The 21,767-nt window shown below is 37.7% G+C and overlaps 1 protein-coding gene across 1 annotated transcript; it reads left to right on the top strand.

The window, feature by feature from the left end:
- The first annotated feature begins 20,757 nt into the window (after positions 1 to 20,757).
- LOC114285082 (kiwellin-1) lies at positions 20,758 to 21,573 on the top strand. Its single transcript, XM_028228078.2, has one exon. The coding sequence runs from the start codon at positions 20,807 to 20,809 to the stop codon at positions 21,371 to 21,373; it is 567 nt and encodes a 188-aa protein (XP_028083879.1). The 5' UTR covers positions 20,758 to 20,806; the 3' UTR covers positions 21,374 to 21,573.
- Positions 21,574 to 21,767: the final 194 nt, after the last annotated feature.

Here is a 21,767-nt window from a genome sequence, read left to right as displayed (position 1 = left end):
AATAATTGTAAACAAACAGATCAACATGTAAATCCATTTAAAAGAATAAAATAGAAGATCATGAACCTCTTGCAGGCTTTCCTTGGCAGATTGGGCAACATTGCTGGCCTTGTCCATCATCTGGTTGCCCTTTTGCTGAAACAAATATAACAAACATCTGCACATCAGTCTTCTTTTTTTTTTTTTTTGTGCTCTTAATCTTCTAACGAGGTGAAAGAGTTCTGACTAACTGAACTAACTAGTTAATTATGTGCATCAATTAATATGTGCTATGGATGTTGAGAAGTACATAATTGGAAAACAAAGAAGATAGAGAAAGCCAATTAAGCTCACCTGGGCTTGGCCCTTGGGCTGGCCAGCTTGATAACTTATGTTCTGTGAACTGTCCATTTTTTTCAAACTTCTTGGTTCTTGGTGTAACAGATAATATATGCAACTATTGCTCAAAAACTCTGAGTTGTGGAGATCTCAGAGTTACTCAAATTTATAGTTTTTGAAAGCAATCCATTGCTTGACATGTGTACTAACCATGTGGAAGGCAATTGGACAGGTGTTACCTTATGCTGAAATTTGGGTTTTTGTCATTGGACAGGGGGGGGGGGGGGGAAGAAATGTTGTGGAGATCCATTATTCACTATCATCAGTTATTCTATTCAAAGGTGGTTGAGATTTTAGAGGAGATTTGAAGAGTTCTGTTTAAAGAAAAGGTTCTTGTTTATGGCTTATGATATATATATATATATATATATATATATATTTATAACAACATTGGAAGTTGTAGCCTTGGGAAGGGAGAGCTTTGCCTAGATCGAACCACTGATGTATTTAATTAAACATGAATAGTTGGAAGATTTTAATTAAGCTGATTTTTGTTGAAATATATAGGAAAGATTTATAGGTATTCAGAGCATATTTGGTTCATTATATGGCATAACAAATAAAGCATATTAAAAAAAAAAAAAAAGTTGTGCTTGTCTATTGGTACACTTGTTTATCTACCTAGTGTCATTCAAGAAGGGAAAAAAAACAGAGCCTGAGCATCAACAACTAAAATTTCCTCTCATCAACTGTATAACTCTGAAGCAATAGAATGGGAAAAAACAGAGCATGAGCATATATAACCTATATCAATCTATACTCCTTAGAGGAAGAAGTGTAAGCATATATATCAGTATACTCCTAAAATTTTCCATTAACTTACCTACTAATAATATTCTTAAATTGTTCAGTACCTTAAATCAATTGCTATCTACCTAATAATACTATATATATATACACATATAACTCTACTCAGCAATTAAGCAGTTCTTCACCATTGCTTAAATAGAGCAACAAAAGTTTGGAATTAAACACAACTTGGAGCTCATATGTGCTTCAAATGTAGAAAAAGAGTAAAACCCTAAAATGATTTTATCAAAATCCTACAACATCAAAAATAAAATAAAACCCTAGATCCGAGATGGTGAAATGGGGAAATAGAGAGAGAGAGAGAGAGAGAGAGAGAGAGTGAACTCTTTCGCTCAAGCGTGAACTCTCTCGCTCGAGCGGACTGTAAAACACAAGAACTTCTGGGTACATGCATTTCACGCTCGAGCGCAACTTTCCACGCTCGAGCGGAAGTGCACGACTCAAAGGGTACGCTTGAGCGTGAAGTCCTACACTCGAGCGTGGGTCCAAAATCTGGAATTTTCAGATTCATCCCCAAGCACAAAACTCAAGCATTTAAGCCTCAAACTCGATCCTTTTGGGCTAGTTTTCTGGAAAAACACTTTAAACCCATAATATAACATGTTTCAAAGATCAATTTGAGAAATCAAAGCCCAAGGATGAGTCAATTGAACACCATTTTCAAATAAACTTCAAGAACAAAGTTCAAACACAACATGCATGATCTCCTTTAAATTCCAACACCTCAAATCAAGATTAAATTGGCAATTTGATGGAAAAACATGATGAATTCATGGACTACAATCAAAACATGAACTTGCATGTAAGATTTCATGAAAAACAACTTCGAAATGTCATAATATGAACATGCATGCATAGAATCACTTTTAATTCAACACTTTACACCAATTCTTAACTTAGATCACTAATTTACCATGGACCATGCAAGAAATGACTTGAATTCACAATTAAGAAGGTGATTTTCCTACCTTAGGCCTTGAATTCTAGATGTGGAGGCTCAAATGTGCAAATTCCCTTCAATCTCTTCTAAGTCTCCAAGTAATTCTCAAATGAAAACAAGCTTTCTCCTAACTCTCTCTCTCTCTCTCTCTCTCTCTCTCTCTCTCTCTCTCGGTTATAGTCTAGGAAGATGAACAAAGTGATGCATCAAAATGATATAAAGTGGAGGATAGGTGGTCTAGAATCAAGCCACTTAGTGGTAAAAGTGCAAATAACTCCAACTAATGTAATTTAACTTAAATAACTCTAATTTAATTATTCCAAATCAAATTTAAATTAAACCTACCATAAAATCACAAAAATTCTAACTAGCATAAAATACCAAACAATTTCTGAATCGACCGCCGATAAGGCCTTCAATCCGCAATTCGAAACTAAAAACATGAACAGATCAATTTATGACAAACAGATAGAAAATGCAATCAAGCAACATACTTATGCGTTCAGTTCAAAATTTCAGTCTGTTCAATTACTTATCATGCTTAATCATAGTTTAGCAGTAATCAGAGGTGTCTTCCCCCCTTAAAAGAGTTTGGTCCCCCAAACTCAGATTACCTTCATTTTGGAAGAACACTAGATCCAGAAGGGACAGTTCGGGATATCTCTTTAACATATCATCTTCTCTTTCCCAAGTGGTATAAACGCCACCATGGTTTTGCCAATCAACTTTTACCAACGGGATTTCTTTATTCCTCAACTTATTGATTCGTCGATTTACAACCTGAATAGGTCGTTCTTCATAAGTGTAGTCATCACTTAGCACTACACGGGCAGGCTCAATCACATGGAAGGGATCCCGAAGATAATCCCTCAACATTGAAATATGGAAGACATTATGCATATGCTCCATTTCAGGAGGAAGTGCTACTTGATACGCCACTGGATTAATCTTCTCAATGATTTCATACGGCCCGACATATCTCGGCGCTAGCTTACCCTTGACTCCAAAACGAGTTTGCCCTTTCATTGGTGTCACTTTAACAAAAACATGATCACCTACTTCATATTCCCCGTCTCGCCTTTGGACATCCGCATAACTTTTCTGTCGGCTTTGTGCGGTTTTTAATCTCTGTTGAATCAGTTTCACTTTTTCTATAGTTTCCTGTACAATATCGAGCCCAAGCAAAGGCCTATCTCCAACTTCTGCCCAGCAAATAGGAGATCGGCATTTTCTGCCATACAAAGCCTCGAAAGGCGCCATACTAATACTCGAGTGAAAGCTGTTATTGTAGGCAAATTCAGCTAAAGGTAGATGAGTTTCCCAATTTCCCTGGAAATCAAGAACACACATCCGCAGTAAATCTTCCAGAGTTTGGATTGTTCTTTCTGACTGGCCATCCGTCTGAGGATGGTATGCACTACTCAGTCTCAGTTCAGTACCCAAGGTAGTTTGCAAACTTTGCCAAAATCTTGATGTGAACTTTGAGTCCCTGTCAGAAATAATAGATACCGGCACTCCATGCAATCTAACAATCTCATCAATATAAATTATAGCCAATTTGTTTGCATTATAGATTGTTTTGACAGGTAAGAAGTGAGCAGATTTAGTCAATCTATCAACAATGACCCCAATTGAGTCCATACCTTTACTGGAGTGAGGTAAACCAACAATGAAATTCATAGTGATATGTTCCCATTTCCACTCTGGTATTGGTAAGGGTTGCAGTAAGCCTGTGGGTCGTTGATGTTCAGCTTTAACTTGTTGGCAATGAAGGCATTTCGATACAAAATCAGCGATCTCTTTCTTCATTCTCGGCCACCAGAAATTCAGTTTCAAGTCTTGGTACATTTTTCTATTTCCTGGATGGATAAACAGTTTCGAATTGTGGCCCTCTTGCAGAATTCGTCTTTTCAGCTCAGAATCATTCGATACACACAACCTTCCCTAGAATTTCAACACATTGTTCTCAAATTTAAAATCTGGCCTCGGTTTGGACTCCCGTTCATTAATGACATTTTTTAAAAAGTCATCCTGTTGCTGTTTCTCTTTAATCTCCTCAATCAGTGCCGGTTGAGCAGAAATAGCAGCTAAGGTTCCACCTTGTTCACGCAAAACAATCTCAACTTCAAATTTTTCAAGGTCACATAGCAGTTCTTTCTGCCCGGTGAGTAAACATGCTAAATTTCCAACTGATTTTCGACTCAGTGCATCGGCAACGATGTTAGCTTTCCCCGGATGGTACAAAATTTACAAGTCATAATCTTTTATCAGTTCTAACCATCTCCGCTGTCTCATGTTCAATTCTTTCTGTGTGAAGAAATATTTAAAGCCCTTGTGATCTGTATACACTTCACATGTTGCCCCATAAAGGTAGTGACGCCAAATTTTCAATGCAAACACTACTGCAACAAGTTCTAAGTCGTGGGTCGAATAATTTTTCTCATGCGGCCTCAGTTGTCGGGAAGCATATGCAATAACTTTACCATTATGCATTAAGACACATCCCAAACCCTTATAAGAAGCATAACTAAATATGGTAAATCCATCCGTACCTGAAGGTAGGGTAAGAATCGGTGCAGTCACAAGTCGAGTCTTTAACTCTTGAAGGGCTGATTCTCTCTGGTCAGTCCAGTCAAATGATATCCCTTTTTGAGTCAACTGAGTCAACGGTAGGGCAATTTTGGAGAAGTCCTTCACAAATCTTCTATAGTATCTAGCTAAGCCTAAGAAACTTCGGACTTCAGTAACATTAGACGGTCTGGGCCAATTCACTACTGCTTCAATCTTCTGTGGGTCAACTGAAATGCCATCCTTACTGATCACATGTCCCAAAAACATTACATTGTCTAGCCAAAATTCACACTTCGTTAGTTTTGCATACAGTTTCTGTTCTCTTAAGGTCTGTAAGGCAATGTTCAAATGATGTTCATGTTCTTCCGTGCTTTTGGAATAAATCAAAATGTCGTCTATGAACACAACTACAAATTCATCGAGGAACGGTTTAAAAATTCTGTTCATAAGGTCCATAAATGCAGCAGGTGCATTAGTAACTCCGAAAGGCATAACAAGGAATTCGTAATGTCCATACCTCGTTCGAAACGCAGTCTTTTCAATGTCCTCTGGTTTGACTTTTAACTGGTGGTATCCGGATCTAAGGTCAATTTTAGAGAACACCTGGGCACCCTATAACTGGTCAAACAAATTATCAATTCGAGGCAATGGATAATTATTTTTCATTGTTACCTTGTTCAACTCACGGTAGTCAATGCAGAGTCTCAAGGAGCCGTCTTTCTTTTTCACAAACAAAACTAGAGCGCCCCACGGTGAAGTACTGGGCCTGATGAACTTCTTATCTAACAATTCTTGTAGCTGAACTTTCAGTTCTTTCAGTTCGATAGGTGCCATTCTGTACGGAGCTTTGAAAACTGGCTGTGTACCCGGAATCACATCAATGGTGAACTCAATGTCTCTGTCAATCAAATCTCCTGGCAAATCATCTGGAAAAACATCTGGGAATTCTCTGACTATAGGAATACTGTCCACATTAGCTTTAGTATCAGTAGGTACAGTCAATATACAACATAGATACCATTTACACCCCTTTCTAATTAGTTTAAATGCTTTCATGGAAGAAATCATGTATGGGGAGATACTACTCCAACTCCGTTAAATACAAATTCAGGCAATCCAGGTGGACGGAAAACAACTTGTTTTGTTATACAGTCTATGGTAGCATGATATTTTGTTAACCAGTCCATTCCCAATATCACATCGAAATGATCGATATTCAAAGGCAGTAAATCAATATACAAATGCACATTCCCAATAATAATTTCACATGCAGGGTACATATAAGCACAAGTCATGGATCCCCCAACAGGTGAAGATACAACTAACAAATAATTCATGGGTTCTAATGGTTTATCTAGTTTTCGCGAAAAAGCATGCAAGACATATGAATGTGTAGACCCCGAATCAATCAGAACATAAGCATTTTGAGCACAGATTGAGAGTATGCCTGACACAACGGTCTCGGTATTCTGCACATCTCCCGATACAAGTGCGAACACTCGGCCTTGCCTTAGAGGCTCATTTCCGGTAGCTTTGGGGTTGGATTTCGGTGGAGCAGTTGATGCTGCGGTGCTAGCTGCAGCTTTACTATTGCCTTGAGCTGTAGAAGGGCAATCTTTAACCATGTGGCCTACATTGCCACACCTGTAACAAGCACTAGAAATTTTATAACAAACCCTTTTATGTCTTTTCCCACATTCGGAGCACGGTGGTATGGAACCACTTCCCTGACTAGAACTGGTCGTTGACCCTATATTTTGTTTTTTGTTCAGTGAGTTATTTTGGCCTTTCTTAAACTTAAAACCCCGTCTCTTACCACGCCATTCAGTTGCTGGTGTTTCAGTCTGTTTCAATGCTTCAATATTTGACTCGGCCATTATTGCTCGGTCAAGAACATCTACATATTTCAGTAATTTCAGCACATTGATTCTGTCAAGTATCTCTACATTAAGGCCGCCTTCAAACTTCCTGGCCTTTTTGTAATCAGTGTCCACCATGTGTGGTGTATATCTGGCGTGTTCGGTAAACTTTGATTCATACTCTGCTACTGACATGGTACCCTGCTTTAACTGTTCAAATTCAGTTACTTTACGATCCTTGACACACTGAGGAAAATATTTCTCAAAGAAGGCTCCCTTAAACTGAGCCCAAGTCATAACATTGTCGGTGTCACGGATAAGTATCCACCACCGTCTGGCCTCTTCTTGTAAAGTGAAGGTAGCTAGTAACACTTTGTGTGCCTCAGAACACGGAAACATTTCAAACAACATCTTCGTTTCTAGCACCCATGCTTCGGCCTTTAGTGGTTCAAGGCCTCCTTGAAAGGATGGTGGTTTTATTTTGCTGAACTTCTGTGTCAGAGCAATTATATCCTCATTAACATTCTGATCGGGTTGTACTGGAGGAGGTGGGGGCTATTGGTTCTGTTGTAGCCTCAAGGCCTCAGTCAATAGTTTAACTGTTCTTTCTAATCTTGCCATTCTGGCATCAGATGATTCTGTTTCATCGGCATCCCTTGCATTGTCCATTTCACTATATGCAATACAGTAATAATAAACATAGGAATTGCTTACTTAAACACATTAGCACATATATTCATGTCATGGCTGCACACACTTTTTCAATGCTCATGCAATGCCCTAATCACTTTTCTAGGACATCCTATAGCTCATTTGGACACGTGTGTGCGGTATAACTCGTGATTTGATATCACTCTGATACCACTCTGTCATGACCCAAACCCGCCCCTATGGTTTTAGCACCGTAACCGGCCAGTAATCCGTGATTACCAAAGGCCTGCTTAACAGTAAAGACAGTAATACAGAGTAAGGGGCTGGCGGAAGCCAAAACAGTAAATAAAATGTGTCTAATGAGCTGTGACATTCTGAATGCAAAAAAACTTTCCTGAACAAATTCACATTCAAAACCAAAATAGTATATACATACATCATATACAGACATTCAGGTTAGGGACCAAATCCCTAACTTAACAGTACAGTGCAAGTCTCAACATTTATTACAGAATAGAGGCAAAAGGGGAAATCTAAGACACCCCAAACCAGCCTTGGCTTTGACGCACTCAGAACCTCGAAGTGAGGCATAATGGTTGGCTTTGGCAAAACGGGAGCTTAGCCTGATGCTCCTAGCATCGGTCCGGTGCCTGGACACCTACATATATATATAAACAGTGAGCTAAAGCCCAGTGAATAACAGTTGTGTAAAGAGGTTAAGAATGAATGTCCTTTCAGTAATTAAACAGTTATGTCAGTCATTTAGAAACTATAGCAGTCACATGTGGTACATCCAATAGCAAAACAGTACAATAGGTCTTAACAGACCGAACAGTCAGTTGATGGCCATCATAACAGTAAACAGTAGTGGTTCCAAACATGGGAACCGACAAAGATCTCTGTGACAGTAGCAGTAACAATATAGTAACAGTAAATTGCTATGGATGCCACGGTTACAGTTTACAATTAGGACAAACATTCATTCATTAAACAATAACGATTCAGTAAGCAGAACAATTGATCATTCAGAACAATAATCATAATTGAACAAATCTTTACAACATTGTTACTCATAGAGTACTAGGCTACAAGCAGCTAATGAGCGTCCTTGGATGCCAACCCTATACAGTTATAGAACGAACACACACTAAGTTACACACTTGGGAATCAACAACTTAGTCCTTATCTTGACTCGGTGTGGTTCTACATCAATAACCTCATTAAGATGCCTTAAACTAGGCTTAGGAATGCCTAGGATAAAATGAGGATGCAAAGATGTATTCTAAAACACTTTTCAAAATTTTCAGAAAACAGGAGTCTCGCTCGAGCGTGGCTTTCTACGCTCGAGCGGACATGCAGACAAAGGAGCTCCGCTCGAGCGTGACTTCCTTCGCTCGAGCAGACTATAAACTCCATAAAAAGTACTGGATGCATGCAATTCACGCTCGACGGACGCTCGATCTCTATTCCAGCGCGAGACCCAGGTCATCGCTCGAGCGTGAACTCTCTCGCTCGAGTGGACTGTAAAACACAAGAACTTCTGGGTACATGCATTTCACGCTCGAGCGCAACTTTCCATGCTCTAGCGGAAGTGCACAACTCAGAGGGTACACTCGAGCGTGGGTCCAAAATCTGGAATTTCCAGATTCATCTCCAAGCACAAAACTCAAGCATTTAAGCCTCAAACTCGATCCTTTTGGGCTAATTTTCTGGAAAAACACTTTAAACCCATAATATAACATGTTTCAAAGATTAATTTGAGAAATCAAAGCCCAATGATGAGTCAATTGAACACCATTTTCAAATAAACTTCAAGAACAAAGTTCAAACACAACATGCATGATCTCCTTTAAATTCCAACACCTCAAATCAAGATTAAATTGACAATTTGATGGAAAAACATGATGAATTCATGGACTACAATCAAAACATGAACTTGCATGTAAGATTTCATGAAAAACAACTTCAAAATGTCATAATATGAACATGCATGCATGGAATCACTTTTAATTCAACACTTTACACCAATTCTTAACATAGATCACTAATTTACCATGGACCATGCAAGAAATGACTTGAATTCACAATTAAGAAGGTGATTTTCCTACCTTAGGCCTTGAATTCTAGATGTGGAGGCTCAAATGTGCAAATTCCCTTCAATCTCTTCTAAGTCTCCAAGCAATTCTCAAATGAAAACAAGCTTTCTCCTAACTCTCTCTCTCTCTCTCTCTCTCTCTCTCTCTCTCTCTCTCGGTTATGGTCTAGGAAGATGAACAAAGTGATGCATCAAAATGATATAAAGTGGAGGAGAGGTGGTCTAGAATCAAGCCACTTAGTGGCAAAAGTGCAAATAACTCCAACTAATGTAATTTAACTTAAATAACTCTAATTTAATCATTCCAAATCAAATTTAAATTAAACCTACCATAAAATCACATAAATTCTAACTAGCATAAAATACCAAACAATTTCTGAATCGGCCGCCGATAAGGCCTTCAATCCGCAATTCGAAACTAAAAACATGAACAGATCAATTTATGACAAACAGATAGAAAATGCAATCAAGCAACATACTCATGCGTTCAGTTCAAAATTTTAGTCTGTTCAATTACTTATCATGCTTAATCATAGTTTAGCAGTAATCAGAGTAGAGGGTTGTCACAGTATAGTTTCGGGACTTTCACCCAAGACACTCCGACCAACTTAATTATAATGGAGTCCATCCCATTTCTCCTTCCAAACAATTAATCATACATATGCAATGTATTTAAACGTGTGGTCACACACATGGAATACATCCCCTTTCTTCTCCCAAATAAACATTCATATACAATGTATTTATAACAAGATCATATTCGATGATAATCAACCATGGGATAGTTTCAATTCACCTAATCCGCATGCAATTTCTACAATAATCAAAACTATCCTCCACTAATAGCCCAATATAGTTATCTCTAAACAGATAATTAACCTCAAATAGATAGTTTATTCAAAACTTCCAAAAAAATGAGTTAACACATAATCAATCTCACCTTTCATATCAATACCTTCTCAATTTCATATTTTTAATGCCAATTTCAATTATTTGTACAAAATAATAATTTGACCCAATTAGGGCAACTTCCCCCCCTTGCCCCAAAGATTAGCGAAGTGCCAAAATCATCAAATTAGACACAATATAACACCATTTTTAAATCCCACAGCACATTGTTTCATCTATACACAAAACCCTTTTTCCATTCTTTATGCCCAAACCCTAGGTTTGTTTAAAACATTCCCAAATCACACCATTGTTACACAAGAGACAAATAACTAAGCTAATATCATGTAAATGTGTAGAAAGATCCCTACCTCAAGTTAAAAGAACGAGCAAAACAAAGGTGAAGCTCCAACAATGCCGAAACCAACTTTCAATCGGATGAAAATGAAGATCTTGAGGTGCTCAATCTTTTTAATGAAGGCTCAAGGGTGTAAAGATCAAAGGCTTTAGGTCAAAATGTGGAGAGAATGTGAGTTTTAGAGAGACAGGCTCTCAACTTTAGGGCTTAGGATGAAAAGATATGAAAAAGTGATGTAAAAAGTGCTTTTCGTGATCTGATATACGCGCAGTCTGCTCGAGTGGAGAGTTTGACGCTCGAGCGTCAGACACAAAGTTTGGTTCCGCTCAAACGCAAGAGTGGCCTGCTCTAGCGCAGAATACACACATCCAGTATTTATGTAGACAACAGATGACCCGCTCGAGCGCAAGAAAGGTCGCTCAAGCGTCCACCCGCTCGAGCGTAGGAAACGCTGCTCTAGCGTGAAAGACATTCCTCCAGTACCTTTGCAGACGTGCAACGTACTAAGAGCTTGCACATACCGCTCGAGCGCGATAACGGCTGCTCGAGTGGAGAACCAAAATATACACAGCCCGCTCGAGCGTAATAATGGCCGCTCGAGCGAAGGAGTAAAAATCTGGGCAACAAAGCTTGGAAAAAAAAAAAAAAAAAAACAATCAACCAACTTGTTTCAAATGCAACCACAACAACCCCAAGGCCAATTTCAAAAAGATACAAGGGAAGGAAGAGGTAAACAACAATATGAAAGCATTAAACCCGAGTTTGGAACACAATAGATAACGAGTCAAAACTGTAATTGCTATAAGGTGACCGTTAAGAACAAATACTCTATGCCTCGTATAGATGATCCGTTTGATCAGTTGAAAGGGTCTTGTTGTTTTTCTAAGATAGACTTGAGATCGGGTTATCATCAGTTGAGGGTAAGGGAGGAAGGATATCTCAAAGACAGCATTCTGTACGCGGTATGGCCATTATGAGTTCCTAGTGATGCCTTTTGGTCTGACCAATGCTCCAGTGGTATTTATGGATTTGATGAATCGAATTTTCCACGAGTTCCTAGATCGTTTTGTGGTCGTCTTTGTAGATGAAATCTTGATTTATTCACCTTCTGAGGAGGAACACGAGGAACACTTACGGGTAGTACTTGAGTTACTTAGAGCCCACAGGCTATATGCTAAGTTCGGGAAGTGTGAGTTCTGGCTAAAAGCGGTTACGTTCTTAAGCCATATGGTGTTCAGAGAAGGGGTAACTGTAGATTCATTCAAGATAGAGGTAGTGCAAGATTGGGCACAACCTAAGAATGCCTTTGAAATCCGTAGTTTTCTGTGGTTAGTCGAGTATTATTGGAGATTTGTAAAGCATTTCTCTAGACTAGCTTCATCTTTAACTAAACTGACGAAGAAGGGAGTTAAGTTTGTGCGGGATGAGACTTGTGAGAAGTCGTTCCAGGAACTTAAGATTAGACTTACCACTGCTCCAGTCTTGATTATTTCGGAGAGGGGTTTAGGCTATTCAGTATGATGTGATGCTTCACGAGAAGGTTTGGGCTGTGTTTTGATACAAGAGGGAAATGTAGTAGCCTATGGCTCATGACAGTTGAAAACACATAAGAGGAACTGCCCTACTCATGATCTAGAACTAGTAGCAGTGATATTTGCCTTGAAGATTTGGAGGCACTATCTATATAGTGAGAAATTTGAGGTGTTTTCCGATCACAAGAGTCTGAAATATCTGTTCACACAGAAAGACTTGAATTTGAGGCAGAAGAGGTGGATAAAATTCATAGAGTATTATGATTTTGAGTTGCATTATCATCCCGAAAAAGCCAATGTTGTGGCTGACGCCTTGAGTAGGAAATCAATTAGCAGTGTGGCTTGTATCGCTATCTGGGAATGGGAGATGTTGGTGCTCTTGGGGAGTTTGACCTGCATCTTGGTGAGTCCATTGAATCTGCAGCCTTGCTTACGGTAGTTGCCCAACCTACACTTATGAACTGAGTATTAGAAGCGCAGAAGGGTGACCTTGAAGTAGAAAGTCTCAGGGAGAAGATTTCTAGAGGAAAAGTGGAAAGGGGCTTGAATGTGTATCTCAACCAGAGTGTGAGATACCATGACCATTTGTTCGTGTCGGAGTCTTGCCGATAGGAAGTACTCTGAGAGTTTCATCATTCACGCCTAGCGGTGCACCTGGGATGCACAAAGATGTACCATAACCTGAGCCGCCAGTTTTGGTGGAGAGGTATGAAGAAAGGTGCGGCGGTGTTTGTATCGAAGTGCCATACTTGTCAGCAAGTGAAGACCGAGCATCAGAGGCCAGAGGGTTTGTTACAACCCTTGCCTATAGCCAAGTGAAAATGGGAGCATGTCACGATGGATTTTGTTATGGGCCTTCCAAGGACTTAACAGGGTAGTGATACCATTTGGGTGGTAATTGATCGATTAATCAAGTTTGCGCACTTCTTACCTATGCGTGTGGGTGATTCGGTAGACTACCTTTCCGACTTGTATATCAGGGACATAGTGAGGTTGCATGGGGTTCCTGTGACGATTGTTTCGGATAGAGATCCGCATTTTACAGTTCGGTTGTGGTAGAGCTTGTAGAGTGCCTTGGGCACTAGATTGACCTTTAGTACTACATATCACCCTTAGACTGACAGGCAGTCCGAGTGTACCATTCAGATCTTTGAAGATATGCTTTGAGACTGTGTCCTTGATTTTAAGGGGTCGTGGGAGAGGCACTTACCCTTAGTGGAATTTGCTTATAATAATAGCTTCCAATCAAGTATTGGCATTTGAGGCTTTGTACGGTCGACCTTGTAGATCTCTAGTGTGTTGGGCCGAGGTGGGTGATGCACCTTTGTTGAACCCTGAATTGGTTCGGGAAACGACGGAGAAGGTGACACTTATCCGTGAGAGGTTGGTTACGGCTCAAAGTCGCTAGAAAAGTTATGCTGACCGTAAGAGGAGACCCTTTTCTTTTGAGGTAGGAGATCATGTCTTTTTGAAAATATCACCTAGGCGGGGTTTGATGAGATTTGGAAAGAGTGGGAAGTTATCCCCACGGTTTATTGGTCCTTTTGAGATACTCGAGCGGATTGGAGAGGTTGTTTATCGTTTGGCATTGCCGTCATAACTTTCCGGAGTGCATGACGTGTTTCATATTAGTAAGCTTTGGAAATACGAGCTGGATCCATCACATGTATTGGATTGGACCGACTTGGAGGCAGATGAGGATGCCTCGTATGAGGAGAGACCGTGGAAGTCTTGGATAGACAGGACCAAGTCTTGCGAGGCAAGATAATTCCCTTAATAAAAGTATTGTGAAAAATCATGGAGTTGAGAAAGTAACTTGGGAGCGTGAGTTGGAAGTCCGAGAGAAGTATTTGAACTTATTTGTTGATGTTTGAACATGTAATGTATTGCGATTATGATTGGTAGAATGTGAGAACATTGTATATGTTTTAGAAAGGTAGAAGCAATATATATGTTGTTTACATTTTGGAAACATGAGTTTATTATAACATTGTATATGTTTGAGGATATGGAATATCATCTGTATTGTATCACTTTTGGAAGCATCGTGTATGCTATGTAAAATTTTGAAAACTTGGACCTTGATTTAAACATTGGAAATGTTTGGGAAATTGTAAACTGTACTTTCAATGCGAGATTTGTGTGTCGAGTCAGTAAGGATGGATGACTGAAGAATGGGTCATGGTGATGAACTTATAAGAATAACATTGTTGTGAATGGCTTAATTATGTTTGTGAACTTGATTTGTAATTTCAGGGATGAAATTCTTTAAGGGGGGAGGTTATAGCGATTCCGATTTTGACCCGTCACATGTTGTACTTCGGACTCGAGTTGGTATGGTTTTGAATAGTTATTCATATCTTGTTTTCTTTGTCTTCCCCTTATTTTGGTTATCGGGTTGATGTTATGTGTTTGAAGCAGGTTAATTGCTTGTTTTTCCCAACCTGTGATGCCCAGATTTTGGCTCTTCCGCTCGAGCGGGCATTCTTGCACTCGAGTGGGCTTTACAAATTTTTCCCCTCCGCTCGAGCGACAATTCTTGCGCTCGAGCAGGATTTGTCAACTTTCAGTATTTTTGCAAACCTGCAAATACTGGAAGAGTGCATTGGACGCTCGAGCGTCCAGACTCACGCTTCAGCAGGGTCCTTCATTTGCAAAACTTCTAGAAGTGCGTATCTTACGCTCGAGCGTCACTTTTCACGCTCGAGGGGAACTTTGTATCTAATTCTTGAGCATCACTTTCATGCTCGGGCGGACTGCGTGTATAACAGTCTGTGAAAATTGTATTTTGAATCACTGTTTCATATCTCTCTTTCTCTAAAACTCTCCAAAACCCTAGATCTTGAGTTTCTCTCTTTAAAACTCATCTTCTCTCTCATATTTCATCTAGATCTGTTGATTTCTTCACCCTAGTGCCTTTGAGAAAAAGGTAGAGTGCATCAAGATCTTCATTTTGATCCAAACAAACCCGGATTTCAGTGTCTTTGGAGTTTTAACCTTGCTTGGCTCATCTTCTCTCTTTGAGGTAAGGATTTTCTACACTTTGTTATGATTTTTAACTTAGTTATTTGTGGTTGTGTAACAATGGTGTTATTTGGGAGTAATTTAAGCAAACTTAGGGTTTGGGTGAGATGTAAAAGAAGGGCTTTTGGTAGAAATGAAATAAATAAACTTGGGGTTTGAAAATGAAGTCTTGTTGTGTCAAAATGGGTGATTTTGGTACTTTAGTTGATATTTTAAAAATGAGGAAATTTTTTCACTAAAATGACTATAATAATTATTTTGTATAAATAACTGAAATTGGTGTGGTAAACATGAAATTGAGTGAGCATTGAAATGGATGGTGGAATTGAGTATGTAATACTTCATATCTTTGGAAATTCCGTAAAAAATCTAGAAATCCCCTAGATGTTGATTTGTGATTATGTATCAATTTTAAGCAGAATATAACAATCCCAATCAAACAATCAAGACAAAGAGACACAATGATTTAACGTGGAAAAAAACCACAATTGGACACCTCCAACTATGATCAAAAAACCATGGGCAACAGCCACAAGAACAATCCACTAAGAAGAATTAAAGGAATTACACAGGTATACTCTCAATTACCTAGCGAATCCACAACGCCTAATTGAACCAACCTTTATGTGCCTCTTCCAACCCCATCTTCACCACGGAATTGTCTTTCTGATGAGCCACTCCGGATTCCACCAAAGCTTCAGGCTCGAATTCTTCAGAATCCACAACTGAAGAATAACTCTCTCTTTTGTGTATAACAAACAAACCTTTGATGTACTCTCTTTAAATCATGAGTTGAAGACTCAATAAAACATCAAAGAAAACAAACAAAATATCCCCAGATATAAACCTTAAGAACCAAAAAGAAGATCTGGAGAACTTCAATCCATCACTTAGTTTTGGGAGAAAACCAAGTATTTATAGAGAACCAAAAGTAATCCAAGATTGGGAAGAAAACAAACTCCTTGAGAAATCCGGATTCTGAGGCTCGCTCGAGCGAAGCTTTTCTGGCTCGAGCGAGCAGTGTATTTTTCATGATTTCTACTAGTGCCTTGGCTCGAGCGACGGATCCTTGGCTCGAACGAGGAATACACTTTTTCAGGTTTTTGTATGGACGCAATCCTTGGCTCGAGCGCGCATTCCTTGGCTCGAGCGAGCAAGCCCTAGCTCGAGCGAGAATTCCTTGGCTCGAGCGAGCAACGACGGACATGCAATTTTGAATGCAATTTTGCATTTTGCTTCGGCCGCGAGCTGACCGGGCAGCTCGACCCCTGTAATAATCAGCGAAGTGGCAATCTTGAAAGCATTAACATCACAAACTTCTCTGCATGGTTCGATTCGGGTTTGGATTCACATCTAATAAACTCATAGCCTTACTGAAATAAAAGTGCGAAAATAAATACATCTGAAAGGAGTTTTGTCAAACGGGGTTGCCAAGAATAAAAACCTAACATTCCGGATAAGTCGTTTGTCTTGTGATTGCATATCTGTTTAGAAATATCTGCATTGGGCTATCGGTGGAGGATAGCTTTGCTTGTTGTAGAAATTGCACGTGAATTAGGTGAATTAAAACTAGTTCATGGTTGATTATCATTGAATATAATCATATTGTGAAAACATTGTATATGTATGATTATTTGGGAGGAGAAAGGGGATGTACTCTATATATGTGATTATGTGTTTAAATACATTGCATATGTATGGTTGTTTGGGAGGAGAAAGGAGATGTACTCCATTGTTTGGGATGAGAAAGGGGATGAACTCTATTATAATTAAGTTGACCGGAGTGTCTTGGGTGAAAGTCCCGAAACTATACATGGGTGCTGATCCTGCAAACAAAATATCCTTAAAATGGCAAATTGAAACTATACATGGGTGCCGATCCCGCAAACGATATATCCGTAAAATGGCAGTTGAAAGTGTTTGTGTGTAAATTGTGAAATTGATGAACCTTTGAGTTGTAGTTTCATTTGGGTTATTAAGGAATAAGGAAATTGACTTATATATTTTGAAATGAATTGGAGGAAAGTATAATGGAATATGAAACTGGTATTCTATGGCAATATAAAAGTATGAATGTTTTATCCCGGGCATTGTATATGCACATTTCACCTATATCTTTGTTAAAACTCATATGTTATGTTAGATTATTCCTACTGGGTTGTGACTCACCCTATTTGGAAAAAACATTTTCATGTAATGATTGCATACCTCTACCAAGGCAATAGCATTGGAGGGATCTTTCGGAAACAAGAGCTTCTTGTTTTGTTTTATTTTTGTATAGCCTAGGGCTAAATTTGTATAAGCTAGTCTCTTTTTATTGTAACCAAGCCAAGACTTGGAAAGGTGTAAGCTCGAAGGGCATTTATTTATGTTAAACTCTTTTGTATCGTTAACTTTATGTAGTGAAAGGACTAATATTCTGATTTATGCTGTTATATACATATACATGCTTTTGGGTTGTATTTATCGTATATTTTTTGGGGCGTTACATTACCAGCCTCCAGAGAGAAACAAACCTCAATTTCACACTTTACCGGGTGTAAACCGAAAAGGAAAGAAACCTCTAGCAAGGTGCTACGATTAACCGGAGAGAAATGGACCTCCCAAACAACATTCAAGCAATAACACAACATACTAAACTACATAAATATCATACAAGTGTAAAACACACACATAATTTATTCAACAACAACAATGTTACCCTCCACTGATGACTAAGGATAAAACTTCTAGACAGATAAATAAATGACTCATGAATTAGATTGGAAATTTCAAGACATCAACATTACAATTAACTATATTCCCATTTCATTTCATAAAAGAGTTAGACTCATCGTTTTATGTTAAAAAACCAAACCGGTTATTCCCAACCCTCAACATTTCCAAACCATAGCTAAACCTCATTTTGTTTAACAAAAATCTCATTTTTAGTGACCAAGCATTAATTCAATCCCTAAAAGTATTTGTTTAATCTCATAACTCATAACCCACTTATTACCCAACTTTATCCCTTTTTGTTTATGAATTCTTAATAATAAATTAGGGCTTTTCACCACAATCAACATAGACATGATTAATTACCTCCCAACATACCAAATCAACTATCAATCATACAATTCCAACTCCTAAAACTCAAACCTTAATTCCCCTTTCGTGCTTTTGGAAAATCTCTTAACGGACATATTATTAAATGAAATAAAAACTACCACATATCTATCTATAAAAAGGTACTAAAGATGAGCAAAAGAATTCCTATTTCAAGCAAGAAGAGAAGAAAGCATAAAAATCCAATTTTGGGTCTATAATTGGACTTTTCAACAATTTTCTCTTAAAATTTTAATTCATTTTTGGTATAAAATTGGGCCAAGTTTAAGTCATGCCTAAGAAAATTCAAAAATCTCTTGTGCCCAAACCCTGACTTGGACCAACTTTGGGCCTAAAAGTCTTTTCTAAGCCCAGTCCTAAAATGTCATTTTTGGTGTAACTTTTTTTTTTTTTTTTTTTTTCAAATAAGATAATTGAGTAGAATTTTAAGAAAATGGTTAGAAAAATATTTTTTATAAAAATAATGTTTAATCGCCATTATTGGGCGTAAATCGGAAAATTTTAAAAATTAATGTAAATTGTAAAAAGTTATTTTGTTTTTGTTTTTGTTTTTTTTGTTTTGTTTTGTTTTTTTTTTTTTTTTTTGAATTTTTGTACAATGTCTGTAATTTTATAATAATATAATAAAGAGTTAAGGGACAAAAGCACTTTTAGCACAATAAGAAAACTGGGAGAGAGTGGTCCATTGGAATTTCTTGTGAGAAAAAGATATTTGTATGGATTATTTATTTTGAAAGGTATGCCTGCAATTTATTTTGGAAAGAAAAAGATAAACATTGATTAGAATTTGGGCAATGGTAGAGGGTCACAATTTTTGTGACTCAAATGGCTCAAAACTGTTAAAACGACGTCGTTTTGAGTACAAAACATGCCAAAACGACGTCGTTTTAGTAGTTTTGAGCCATTTGAGCCACACAAATTGTGGCTCTCAAACATTATTCTTAGAATTTTGACTTGATCTCCATTTTTCTGTTTGGATGAATGCTTTCTATATTTTGTATGAAATAATTATATATACTTTCATTTTGCAAGTGAAATAATTAAAGTCGTATTTTTATGGGTAATTGAGAGTTAACCAATAGGAGATTTTTTTTTAATTGTTTAAAAATAAGAAAAATAAGAAATAAGAAATTTAGTGCTTGTTTGGGTTAACCTAAAAAAATGTACTTTTTTTTTTGGTATAAATACACTTATTTGGGTCACATCAATCAACATCTATCAATATCTCATCTCTAGTTTTCTAACCACTTTCTCTATTTTTACACATATTTTTTTTAATAAAAAGTCAAAAAATATACTTATTTAAAACATCCCAAATCACTTCTTAGTATTAAGGCCAAGTTTAGGAAGTTGTCAAAAAGTCAAAAAGTTACTCAAAAAGTTATCACTATTCACCAAAAATCAAAAATTACAGCTGCACAACTCCCAATCTTAATTTTCCCCTACACACTAATTTATATAATTTTTTAATACACATTTTTTCATAAAAAGTCAAAAAATTAACCCAAACAATCATATTTTTTTCTTCAACTTTTTAGTCCAAAAAGACAAAGGGCATGTTTGATTGGGTGGATTAGAACATGGGATTGGGATTATTAATCTGTGGGCCCAATTATCTTATGTTTGTTTTAACACTTTGGTTTAGGATTATTAATTCAATGGATAATTAATCCAACAAATTTGTAGGATTATTAGTAATTTGGTAGGAGTGGGATTATTAATCCAATGGATATTAATCCAATTGGATAGTGAATACCACACTAATTTAATAGAATTATTAATGTTTCACTATTAATCTTGTGAATCAAACGTGACTAAAAAGTACACTTATTTAGAATACCCCAAACAACCCCTAAGTCTTGGAGCTCTCATAGCTCTTCTCGTTGAAAATACCTTCGCTATAATATATAATATAGAAGTATAGATGGATAGATTTTAACAACAAAAAAGGATACCCACAAAACTGGTTTCTTCTGCAATTATTTTTTATATTAGCCATACTTAACTAATTTTATTTCAAATTGTCTTCATGATTTTGATGGCTGCACCAAATACTTTATTGTCCCACCCATAAAAAATTTTAACGACACCATTAGCTAGGAACACCATGTAAACAATAATTAGTCCGTATGAGCCTTCCATGATCTCATCTTGTACTTGTATTATGTCTACTATCTCGAAGTTAAAAGACAAATTTGTAGCATACTTTTAAACAAAAGGTGTTGAACTCAAGACTCTGACCCTTCTTTTCTCTTTTTTCTCTTTTGCTACATAATAAGACCACAAATTAAAACTAATATTCATTAGGCCGATGTTAGTTTATCAGTGTCATTTGAAACCATCAAGCACGTTTACATTTTGATTCCTTTTCTTGTTCTTTCTTAGCAAATCCCAGTAGCCAAATTACCCCAAAACTTTTTCCCAAATTAATGAAATACCCTTCTTGGAACCATATCACCACATTACAAGTGGCCAGAATTACTGTAAATATAGAGCAGAATATGGGTAATTCCCTAAGGAAATTTCTATTTATACCCTCTTGAAACACATTATCTACATCAAGCCTTCAAAGTTCAAAACAAGAATAGAGAAAAAATGAAGAGTTTTTCCTCAAAAACATCTTCTCTCCTACTAGTATGTCTCTTATTTACCACTTGTTTGGATGTTGAGGGTCAGGGTTGTAGCCCAAGTGGGAAAATAATGGGAAAGAAACCACCTCCGGGCCAATGCAACCAAGAGAATCACTCAGATTGTTGTGTCCAAGGCAAAATGTACACAACATACAAGTGTTCCCCAACAGTTTCTAGTCAAACCAAGGCAACACTCACTATTAACAGCTTTCAGAAAGGGGGAGATGGTGGCGGTCCAAGTGAGTGTGATGGCAAATATCACTCTGATGACTTGCCCGTCGTGGCATTATCAACTGGATGGTACAAAGGAGGTAGCCGGTGCCACAACAACATCACCATCAGTGCTAATGGGCGGAGTGTGGTGGCCATGGTGGTTGATGAGTGTGACTCAACTATGGGATGTGATCAAGACCATGATTATCAACCTCCGTGTCCTAACAACATCGTTGATGCTTCGAAAGCTGTGTGGAAAGCCTTGGGTGTCCCTCAAGATAATTGGGGTGACTTGGATATAATTTGGTCTGATGTTTAGTTTCAAATGTTTGCTTGTGCTATAAGTATACCTAATATCATCTCTGTATTAGTTCTTGCACTTGTGTGTTTCTGTTTTTCAAGTACACTATGTAATGTAATCTAAGAATTGTGTATATTGTATTACGGATATAAAATCTACAGGAATTCCCTATAAGTTTAGTCCAAATTTGAAATCCAGTTTAACAGTGTTCTTCAATATCAGCTCTCTCTCAAATCATTAAAATTTCAGAACAAATATTCAAACAAGTTCAAAAGATTAGAAAGGAGGATCTGGGATGCTCTACCTCTAATTGTTCTTTGGTCACTTTGGAAGCAGACGAATGAATGGATATACAATGAAGTGCAGCCTAATTGCTTTGAGTTGAGTGAGCTAATAAAGCTTAGGCTTGCAT

The sequence above is a fragment of the Camellia sinensis genome, chromosome 13 (assembly GCF_055761805.1).
Source record: "Camellia sinensis isolate YWXY chromosome 13, ASM5576180v1, whole genome shotgun sequence".
NCBI classification, from domain to species: Eukaryota; Viridiplantae; Streptophyta; class Magnoliopsida; order Ericales; family Theaceae; genus Camellia; species Camellia sinensis.
The sequence above is the reverse complement of the archived record's forward strand: the minus strand, read 5'-3'. Positions and strand labels throughout refer to the sequence as shown.

Excerpts from the sequence above, each read along its gene's own strand:
- LOC114285082 (XM_028228078.2), top strand. The coding sequence starts at position 20,807 with ATGAAGAGTTTTTCCTCAAAAACATCTTCTCTCCTACTAGTATGTCTC.